General features: G+C 47.5%; 1 protein-coding gene across 1 annotated transcript in view; it reads right to left on the bottom strand.

The window, feature by feature from the left end:
• Positions 1-2,210: 2,210 nt before the first annotated feature.
• Positions 2,211-11,591, bottom strand: part of Hadh (hydroxyacyl-CoA dehydrogenase) — a 40,488-nt gene continuing 31,107 nt past the window's right edge. Inside the window, exons 5-8 of the mRNA XM_021157598.1 lie at positions 11,252-11,341; positions 9,677-9,749; positions 4,307-4,423; positions 2,211-3,047 (exon numbers count right to left, since the gene is read on the bottom strand). Coding sequence (XP_021013257.1) covers positions 2,929-3,047; positions 4,307-4,423; positions 9,677-9,749; positions 11,252-11,341 — 399 coding nt within the window. The 3' untranslated portion in view covers positions 2,211-2,928. The remainder of the gene's footprint in view (positions 3,048-4,306; positions 4,424-9,676; positions 9,750-11,251; positions 11,342-11,591) is intronic.

Consider the following 11,591-nt stretch of genomic DNA (forward strand, 5'->3'; position numbering starts at 1 on the left):
AAAAAAAAAAAAAAAAAAGGACACCACCAAATGGGTTTTTTCAAAGTATGGTGTTATAGCTCAGTTGGCAGAGTGCTTGTGAGGCACACAGTATGTCCTGGGTTTGGTTCCCAGCACCCAAAGGGCTAGGGAGGCAGTAAGATCAAGGTTCAAGGTTATTCTGGGCTCCATCTGGAATCTGAGATCAGCTCGGGACACGTGAGGCTCTGTCCCCAGGTGGGGAATAAGAGGGACCATAACAATGATGCCATCACTCAAGTGTTTTTAGATTACTATTTATGTTGCCCCAATGCTTGTTAGCAAGAAAATTTTCCCCGTGGAATTACAGCCACACCTTGTATTTTTAATAGACTTAGTTACTTAGGTTGAAATGTTAAGGGGATTAAAATTACGGTAGTTCAAACAAAAGCCCACGTCGCATGTATGAACAGCTTAACTCACCGAGAGCGAGCACCACCAGCTTGCACTGGTGTGTCAGCCATCACTCACATACCAGTTTTACTTTCTCCAGTTGCAGCCCAATCTCAAACAAGTTCCTGGAAGCTGACCTTGGCCAGACTTAGCCGCCTGGCCGAACTCAGTGACGAATCCCTTTATAAAAGGTTTTGAGTGGCTTTGTAGAATGGCCCACATCCGTCTTGAATTCACAATCATCCTGTCTCCACCTCCCAAGTTCAGGGATTACAGGCGTGGGCTACCGCACACTTGGCTAACACCAGTATTTCTCCGGGTCAACACCTGCTTCCCTGTGACCTCCCGCTACATCAATCAACAGTTCCCTAAAAACAGACCTCAGACCACGTGTCAGTAAGTTAAACAATGCCCCCCTCCTCAGTTGCTGTTATTAACAATAACAATAAATCTCGTGGACATTAAAAGACGGTCGGTTTGGCTCTGTAACGTGTCTGCAAAATAATCAAAGAATTTCCTTTGAAATTTTCACTTGAGGGGTTGTGAAAGGAAAAAAATTTTTTAAACCTAAAACACTGTATTGATTATCAGATGCTATGAAAGGTCCACACTACCATTAGGAGGCAACTTTAGAAGCTGAGAACCAAGGCTCACTCCTAACAGGGGTGACCAAAAGCAAGGTAAGACAGCTCAGGGATGGGAGTCCTACTAAGGTTGATTTTCAGGCAGAGCCATGGAAGGGCACAGGAGACCACTCCCCAAATGCTAATTGGAGAAGAGGAGAAGGTTCCAGTCCCCCAGGACAGAATGCATGGGAAAGATAGTATACAATGGCAAAGGAGTTGAAGGATCCAAGTGCATTTAAAAGCACCATCCAGAAACAGCCCTCTGCTCCTCCCCACCCTGGGAGCCAACAGTTGCACTATTGAGCATTTTCTCTTTCCTGAAACTTACTGGCTAAGAAAGAGCTGGGCCATTTTCAGGATGAGTGCCCACATCCTCTGTAGACTCTGGTTAGAGGGTGACAAACTGAAGCCTGTGGGCCAGAGGTCACAGCAACGGTAACGAGCTAGCCTGAGAACAAGCAGAGCTGTGAGGCCACAGGTGACCTAGAAACAGCGAGGCAGACTCCCTGAGAGGCTTCCCTCCCGGGACCAGGCACTATGCAAGGACAGCCAGGTTCTCGTGTGCTGCTAGGCAGAAATGCATCTCAGCGTGCACTCTCTCACTCTGTCATCCACTCAGAGCATTGAGAATGTGTAAGTTCTCTCAGCACACACAAAAGAGGAAAGAGAAAAACAAGAACGTCAGGATGAAACTATGACCTACAATTACCTGTTCCGGGGAAGAGCTACCTGAGAGTTGAGAGCTGCACGTTCAGAGTCATTCTTTTGTCTATACCGTCAAAAATCTAGATCTAATCCGGAACCTGTTACTGAGTATCTGATGACCTTGGACGCATCCCTTAAGCTCTCTGCTAATGAAGTCACTGGACGTCAGGGCTTTCAGATGTCTTTCCAATTCCACATTCTATCATGGAAGACACTCTGTCAACCCAATGATTAAAAGAATCTTATGTTACGTTGTTTGACTTTGTTGGCAAAGAAGAAACAGATGTTCTTAAAAACCGCTCTTTGTGCCCTTATGACTATTTTACTGGTAAGAAACGTGGAAGGGCCAGACACAGATCGGTCACACACACACGCCCCCCACCTTTCTCTCCCTCCTGTGCTATCACTTCAGTACCAGCCAGAGGTCAGAGAAGACAGGCCCATGTTTATAATTACTTAAGGATTTTATGCTTTTAAGTTATATAAGTTTATTTATTCCCATTCCAATGTTTACAAATTAAAAGATTTCATTTTAGTAGAGTCAATTCATAGGCACTTGGTAGCACAGATTTCACCGGAAGAAACAAGAAGGGCGGACAGTGATGGTTAAGATCTGAATGGCCTCAAAGATAGGCCTTTCCCCAAAAAAACCAAGCTCACAGGTATTTGCTCACCACTCCAGGAGTCCTGATGTGGGGTAAAGAAAGACAGAACATTTACTGTCAGGCCCAGAATGTAGGCTAAGGCTCGAGGCTGCAGGCTGCAAGTGTTCCCAGGCAGGCAAGACCTCACGTGCTACTGGCTGCTGCCCTTGGGTGCATCTGTAGGCCCCTGGGGTTCAACACCGATAAACATAGAATACCCATTTTCAGAAGACCTGAGGGAATGAGTCTAAGCAACGCTTTTTACAAAAAGTGGCAAGGTTCAGAAAAAAAAAAAAAAAAAAAGATGTTGCTCCAAGGCACCAAGTGTGTAATGCTTTTCAGAAAAAGTCACAGAGAACAGACTAAACTAGAGAATTCCATTTCAGTGGAAGAACCCCATGACTGCAACTAGTCAAAAGATTACTTCAGAGAGACTGCAAGGGAGGGCCCACTGAGCCGCCCCTGGCAAGCCTCGGAACCACCGCCCAGGGCTTGCTCATCCTTGTCCCGTTGGCTGGCTGGAGGTGTTGCTGGGGGAAGTGTCACTTGTATTTGTAAAATCCTTCTCCGGTCTTCTTGCCCAGCTTCTTCTGGGCCACCAGATTATTCATGGAAGGACTGGGCTGAAATAAGGGGTTCTCTGGCTCCATTTCATGCCACCCTGTTGAGAGAAAGGGCACAGGTTCACTTAGGTTCTGACCTTCTCAGGGCACGCCTGGGGCACAGAATCCATGCAGGCCAACATGGCAGAGACACTAGGCAGGCTGCACGGGTACAGCCAACATTGACTCTATAGCAGGCTTGCTGCTAAAAGCCTAGCTCCACTGGAGGGCTCCCTGCCACCCAGGACTCCCTGCAAACCAAGGCAAAGGCCCAAGAGCACAAACAGAAACTGGAAAGATAGTGTTCCAGATCCAAGCTAAATCCTAGGTTGTTCCAGTAGGTATTTTGCAGCCTCATATAATTTTAAATTTTCTAAGTCAACTAAAACAACCGTTTTCCTCCCCCAATATTTAAAGGTTTCTGGTGAAATGCTAGAGCAGTATAATACATTTGACTTCAGAATTCCAGCTTAATAATTATTCTTGTGCTGTCTCCAAAACCCACTATGCTTAAAAAACCATCTCTGAATAGCTTGCTTTCAATGGAGGTAACACACATTGGCTCACGACGGTGTGACACAGTGTACCACTGTCAATATCCTGACTTTCGTTTTGCACTGTGGTTATTCAAGATACACCTATTGGAGGGGAAACTGAAGGGTGCATAGGACCCTATAGAGCTATAGTTGGATCCAAATGAAAGGTTCAAAACAGATGCCCTGCTGAACAACAACAGGCCATCTTGCTCCTTCTAGGCCATCCATTAGTGTGAATCTCTAGCCTGCTGTTATGGCTGGACTTGCTTTGTTCTCCGAAGGCTGATGTGTTGAAATCTTGATTCCACGTATAGCGGATCCTTCAAGTGTTGGGGCCTGGAAAGGTACTCACAGGGCTCTTCCCACACAAGTGGGCTTAGAATTTTCTCAGAGGTGGGTCAAGTCTGGGGACTAGATTACTTTAGAGAGGTTAGACAGTTACAAACCAGGGTCATCCTATACCCACACCTAAGACCCTTCTGTATTCAGCTGTTTTGCTTCTTAGTCTCTGTGCCACAGTGGGACAAAGCCAGGGACATCATCTTGTCATTTGGAGCATCTCTAGCTATCAGAACCAAGAGACACACAACTCATTTGTTTCCTTTATAAAGTATCCTACCTCAAGCATTTGGTCACAGTAACACGAAATGGACTAGGTAAGGCAGGACTTTGACAAGTCTCTAAGGTTCATTGTAATTATTTCTTAACTGACATTACAATTTATAGTTCTAAGAGACCAATTCCACCCAGTGGGGAAAACAAAGAAGAGGTTTAAAACCTACCGTCCAAGATGAACTTTGTAGTATCCAGTCCAACATAGTCAAGAAGTTCAAACGGACCCATGGGATACCCAGCTCCCAGCTTCATCGCTGTATCGATGTCTTCCTTAGACGCATCGCCTGCAGAGACAAGGGCCCCGAGTCTCCACCACCCTTCTCCATCTCTCCCCATCCCCAAGTCACCTCTAGAACCTCCAAGGTTGTATAACACACACATCAGAAAATGTCTAAAAGCTCATGTTGCTGCTGTGGGTAAGATTTCTGTCCCAGATCACACACTACACTGGTCCTAAGCTTTTCAAATCAACTGCAATGAATGAGGAACCTTCTAAACTCTGCTGCGCAGTTCCTGGAGTGAGCATCCTGGCCCTGGGAGCACTGCCTCCCTCACAGCTTCAGATTTGCCAAGTCTAGAGTCCTTCACAAAAATGTCATTTAATACTAGAGAGTGTTCTTTTATAAATGGGCTTCATAACTATACACTCCCCCCCACATACATGTACACACGTACAAACATATACACATATAAATATATACATATACACTCACACATGTACACATATGCACACACACATACAAACATAAGCACATATGCACACATGTGCAAACACATATACATGCACACATAAAAACTCATACATGCTTAGGTTTCTGTTTATGTGTTGCATATGTTTTGTTTTGTTTTTTTAATTTCTTGTTTTACAAAGGAACATTGTACTGGGGCTGTATTCACAGTCAAGGCACCCGCTTAAGGACAGACAGAGCCGCCGTGCTCCACTTGCTGCGCATTACTGAGAACAGTTTCACAAGCATTCATCTACAATGCCCAGCTCCTTCCTGTCATTCTAAGAGACACTATAAATAAATAAATCTTTAAGAAATTGGAATTAGAAGCCTCTAAAAAAAATCACACTTTGAATTTAAGGTAGTAGGACGTAAAAAATAGTCACACAAATGAACATGACCCGGTGGTCTCGAACACCCCATTCTCCCTCCTGAGCCCCCGGCAGGGTGGGGCATCAAACCCAGGGTCACGCGCATGCTAAGCAAGTGCTCCGCCACTGAGGTATTAGATCTATTATGTACCGGGCACTAGACACTTGCAATGAGACATGGGCAAAGCGTTCAAGCTACTGGTGACGTAATGGGGTGGGGTTGGGGGCAAGCACTGCAGCATCCAAACCAGCTCACAATGTGCAGGCAAAGATGACAGAAGCGCTCAGACTTCACCAGCTCAGCCCTCCGTCCCTGAGGCCCGGGTTTTGAAGAGTGCAGGGACTCTCAAAGGAAGCTGGAAGGGCACTGGAGACAGACACTACAGCACATGCGCAGAGGACATGAGAGAGTAATGCGCAGTACAGACTCCACAGCTCGCACACACATTGTTCAGGATGCGGAGACGCGCGATGCTAAAGCGGCCTCCAGATGCCAGATGTAACCCCCTTACAGGCTCCTGCCCAGGTCTGCTTCCTGCAAGCCGTGGCCTGGGCCTGGAACAGTAGCCCTCCTACACCTTCAAGCCTTAGCCTGGTCCTTATTCCAGGTTTCTTTCACATGGCTCCAATCAGAACCTCTCCCCCACGCTCCACCTCCCAATCCCACACTACAGCGCATGAAACAGAAGCGGCTAGGCCTGGGAGCCAGGACACCCATCATCGCTGTGTCTCCACAGCTGTCAGAGCCACATTGACAGCTCATTTAAACAGGCAGTGTCCCCTCAAAAGAATGCACACGGCCCGGGAACAGAAATCTAACAGCTTCTAACCTAACCTAAAGCCATTTAATCAAACCCATAGTCAGAGCCAAACGCAAGACTATAATTCCCAATTCAGACCCTCACTTGAAAATTATTACTATTTCCAAAATTATTGAACAGCACAATTTTTTTTAAATCAGTACTCTTATACAAAGTCAGCACAATTAAAAAAAAAAAAAAAAAAAAAAAAAAAAAAAAAAAAAAAAAAAAAAAAAACGTAAGCAAATCAGAGTAAATAGGCAAAGAGAAAAAGACAGAAAAGCAACAGATACAAAATGTTGGCCAAGAGGGAGTTACACATAGCATGCTTTAAATCTAAATTCCTGCAATGCCCAGTACTTGTCTGAGAACCTGGTGGCCCTTCCATTTAAAAAACAAACAAAAAAGCCACACAGAGCTCCGCTTCACTCTCTTTACCTCCCCTGAGTATGTGGCCCTGAACTTTACTCAGGACAATGAGGCGAAGCGTCCTCAAAACAAACAAACAAACAAACAAAAAACAAAACCTCCAAACCTGGATGGCTGGAGGCCTGGGGCTAGAGCCCAAGACCAGGGACCTGCGGCCACAGTTGAGTCCGTCTCTAAATCTCTGGCACCACCTGCCGGCCAGTCTCAACATTACCAGCACAAGCTCCAGCTCTAAGGACCAACCAGCAAGGAGCGGAGCCCTGCCAGACAGACCCTCCTTCCTGACAGGTGGCTGAATTCCCACTTTGTCTGGAGTGAGCTGTTGGGGACATGAAGATGAGGACTCTGACCATGCCCCAGGACAGACGACAGCTGGGAAGTCAGATGTGGCGTGCCATAGGGGAGGGCGGCAAACGGCCCTCGGGCGAGCTATCGGAGAGAGCAATGGCAGATTATGCCCAGTTTAGACCTCAGGGACAGCATTGGGGCTCTGTGGGAAAGATGGAATGATGTACATGGAGGCAATGGCAGAATCTCAGGGTGAGGTAGAAGAGCTCCCAGCCAGGGCTTGTACACAAGTTACAGAAGAGTGTTTTATTTATCTTCAGCCAGGGTAAGTAGGGATGGGCACTTTGTATGCGTGCCTAGGACACCCTACAGTGACGAGAAGGTGAGTTCATGACATCCCAGGCTACTACAGCACAGCCGCCCTGTAGTAGCTGACCACACGCCCTCGCTGACCTTTCAGAGCTGAGCAAGCTCATGACAGGGCCAACAGCTTCCCAAGCCTACGCTACTCTGCCCTCAGAGCTGGGACGTCACCGTCACCGTACCTATCAAACAATGATGCCAGGGACAGCACACCACTGTGAAAAGCACAGTGAAAGCCTACTGCCGGAGACTGTCAGAGGTCAGACTTTCTACACAGGGTGCGAGAGGTGTAGTGGGCACTCATGATATCTGGCAGCTGCTCAGTCTCCCAGACATCCTTCTACCATCAGATGGCTCTACCACCAAAACAGCATTTACCAAAGTGCAGGGACACACACACACACACACACACACACGCACAGGACAGAAAAATTCTCCCTAAAGGAGCTAGGGAACAAAGCCAGGGCACCAGCCGGGAACACGGACAGAAAGAGGGAGCAGGGTCTCCTCCGCTTTCTTGGCAAGCATGGTGTAGGAGACAGACCTGAGAAAGCATGTAGTGAAAGCATGTAGAAAGCTGTGTGACCGAGCCTCAGTATGGTGGCCTGGTAGGAGGAGGTGGGGCTGGGAGAGAAGAGGAACACCGTTGACAGCGAGGGATCAAAGGTGACAGGTAGCAACCAACAGAGGGGGCATCTAAAGGCTTCAATGAAAACGCAGAACCCAAAAAGTGGGCATGTGTCTCAGCACGCCTCAGAGTTGGCCAACTGAATACCCAGTGACAAAGGGACGTTATAAGAGGACATTACACTGGAGTCCAGACCACAGGGTAAGATCTGCAAACACACCCACATGACACTCAGCAACTCTAGGACAGACCGATGTTCTGACACAGGATCCAAAAATGTACAACGGAGAAAGGCCACAGGCCACCCAGAGAAACAGCAAGAGCAAACTGAGAACATCCCCTGGGGCCAGGTCCTGCCTTTCCTGAGGCAGCACAGAAGGTGGCTGGTAACACCGAGGGACAACGGACAGGAAAAAAATGGTCTTCAACTTAGCACCAGATACTTGGCACTCGGGAGTGGTGTCACAGGACAGGGTGTTTCAGAGGGAAACCACCATGAAGAGGCGCTACATTCTGAAACCTTACACTTAAGGGAGAGAGGGAGGGAAGCCAAATGGTCTTCAAGATAGGCCAAAATGCCACAGACTTTCTCTGAGGTGTGATCGGGCACATTTGTTGAAGATAAACACAGAAGTGTTGGTTTGATCTTGGAGTAAAAGTAGGTGACGGCTTCCATAAAGCAGGGAGGCCAGTTTAATATTTAAAGCCGGTTTTGAGGAGGCAAACGTGCTTTCATCTGCTGGGGAGAGTTGGTGTAAATGCCCTGTTTGGAAAATGTTACTCGAGAGTATTTGTAACGAAGTCACTCACACCGACAGCAGCGATTGCATTTACCGGGTCCCTGTAGCTTGTTTGCCTGCAGTGTAGATGTCACACTCTCCCCCTCAGAAAAAGGGAGAGTCAGGCAGGGAGAGTGTGCATCCATCCTCACATCACAGGGACCATGTCCCAAGGGTTCTGATTCTATATCTGGCAAAGTCATTCTCTATCAACCTTCGAAGGGGACAGTGTAGGGCCAGGCAGATGGCTCAGCAGGTAAAAGCACGTACCATGCAAGCCGGGAGACTGGGGTTTGACCCTCAGAATCTGCACAAAGATGGGCGAGAACAAACCCCACAAAGCTGTCTTCTCATCTGCACACATGTGCCATGACATGATATGCAGGTGTGTATCACACACACACACACACACACACACGCATGCACAAGCACGCACACACACACGTGCGCGCACACACACAACACACATATACACATATGCACACACACATACACACAAGCACATAAACACACACACACTACACATACGTACACATGAGCACACACACACACAAATAATTTTTTAGGAGAAGGAGCACATGTCAGATCATGAGGTATAAACCAATGTTTCCTGATTTTTTTTCGATCCGGACCACGGCTTTACCATGTATTATCCCTGCCATTCATTTCCCATCTCCTGGTCACTTTTCCATTACTATCTATTTCCAAAGCAGGAAACACTTACTATTAGTAGTGTGTGTGTGTGTGTGTGTGTGTGTGTGTAACATGCATCTTGTATGTGTGTGCATAAGCTGAGAGCTGCCCAACATGAACGCTGGGAAGCAATCCTGGGCCCTATGGAAGAGCTGTGCACATCTCAACAGCCAAGTCACCTCCCCATCCACCTTCCACACAGTAAACTTTTAACTAATGGCAGAAGTGCAGGGGTGGAGATCTGCACCATCGATGAAGTTGCTGCTGGACTGTGTCAGAGGCTCGCAGGGAGGTCTGGGACCCTGGGAACCCAGTGACAAAATTCCTAAAGCCAGGGCAAAGCTGAGTTTAGTCCTTCAGAGCTAGAAGGCAGAACCCCCTTCCCAGGCTCTGCACAGCCCACACCTCCTTTGCACAGCCCAAGAGCTGCAGGCCTTCGCCTGGTCTGGGACAGGTACCTCGCTCGTGTAGCCTGACGGCTTCAATGAGGTATGGCACTAAGAGACGGTTCACGATGAATCCAGGTGTGTCCTGTTGCAGGGCAGAGAAAGACAAATGAGTGGCTTCATTGAGCTCCACCTTTTGTTCGGTGTGAACCTCTCCTTCTTACCCTGGATTCCGCGGCCCCGCTTCTATCATCCCCATCTCTGAAATGTGTTCTGAAGTCTCTTTACTCTGTCTTGTAAGGCATCTTCCCTCTCCTGCCCTCCTCTTCCCTGTCAGGAGTCACTCCAGTCTTACGCACTCCACCAAGGAGTGGCACTGCCAGGCTCCCCTGGGACATCTCTGTATACCTCTGAGCTAACCCAACCGCACGACACACAAACTGGCCACCGTGGCAGCAGGGTCCAAATGGCCCTTCACTTCAGCACACCTAAGACAGGGCCTGCCACTGTCTCCACAGGGCAGAGATGCCCAGCTAGTTAGCCTGACCTCACAGCCTTTCTGTGCTCACGAGCACTGCACTGTCCGGAGTTTGACAAATAGGTCATCGTCGACTATTTTGGCCATGACGTCTCACCGTTGCGGTTGATGTCACCCGTTTGCTTTCTAAAGTATTCTGAAGTTTGACTTCAGTATTATACTGAATCTCCAAAACCAGCAAAACAAAGCAAAAACCAAAGGGTAGTTTTGTTCTCTGAACAAGCCATCAGGCAGTAGAGGGCCCAGTAGCTAAAGAGAACTGACTCAGGGGCTCGGGACACTCGTCAGGAAGGGAGTCTTCTTCAAAACAAAACAAAACAAAACAACAACAACAACAACAACAAAACAACACCTAGTTTTGTCTTGTTCTTTTAAATCACCTGACTATTTTAGTTTAGTCACACCAGTGGGCGTGTTCTCCTACTGCTTCTCTATTAAGATAGAAAATAGTGATTGTATTACAAAGCACAGCAGTGTAAGAAGGCAGTGCCTGGGGTGGGGGTAACATGGAAGTTCACAAAGTTGGGGTTCTCCTGGACCCGCACATTCATCAGGGCAGCAGGCAGTAACTTTAGGGCCAAGAGAGTGTGATATCCCGAGTGAGGCCTTCTGGGAGCCTCTGAGTGAGTTACTCAAGCTTTGAGGAGGGATTTCCAAATAATATATGCAGCCACGAAGATCAAGGATCAGAAATTCTTCTGTAACAGACAGTGGATATAGCTATATACTGTGTAACAAAATGTTCCTCTTAGGGACAGAGAAGGCATCCATCTGTACCAGCAGCCCAGGAAAAAGCTCAAGTCACAGCCATCCTAATATTCAGCATGTTACATGTTCCAGATGCAGCAAGGGGAGTCTATAGTGTCTCCAGCTGTTTGCAGCAGGACACACACCCAACCCTGTGTAGTTGTTACTTGGAAGTACACAGTAGCACCACTGGTTGATGTGTTTATTAGAGCGCACTTTTCACCAGAGCTCACCTGATGCTGGCTGGCAACACGCCCTCGAAGCCAAGGTACACTTCACCCGCCCCACCTTCATAGTTACCTGCCTCGGTTATTTTACTATAGAAACAGAAACCAGACCCAAACATTACCCCCACACTTTACCTTGCAGGAGACAGGATGCTTTCCTAGGGTTTTACAAAAGTCCACCAGAGACTCAAATGTCTTCTGGCTGGTCATTGGTGTTTTGATAACCTGAAAATGCAAAGAAAGGATCATGGCTGGAGGGAACAGAGAAGCAGAATGGTGCAAGGAAACTGAATCAAAGGCTCTACACCAAAACAAAACAAAAAACAAACAAACAAACAAAGCCTTTGGTTTTAGCACAGTAGGTGTCTCAAGCCAGACCATGAGACACTGGAGTCCGCAGAATGCACAAACCCAGGGTGTACTGGCTATTTTTGTGTCAACTTGACACAGCTGAGTTATCACAGAGAAAGGAGCT

Source organism: Mus caroli, chromosome 3 (genome assembly GCF_900094665.2).
Source record: "Mus caroli chromosome 3, CAROLI_EIJ_v1.1, whole genome shotgun sequence".
Taxonomy (NCBI): Eukaryota; Metazoa; Chordata; class Mammalia; order Rodentia; family Muridae; genus Mus; species Mus caroli.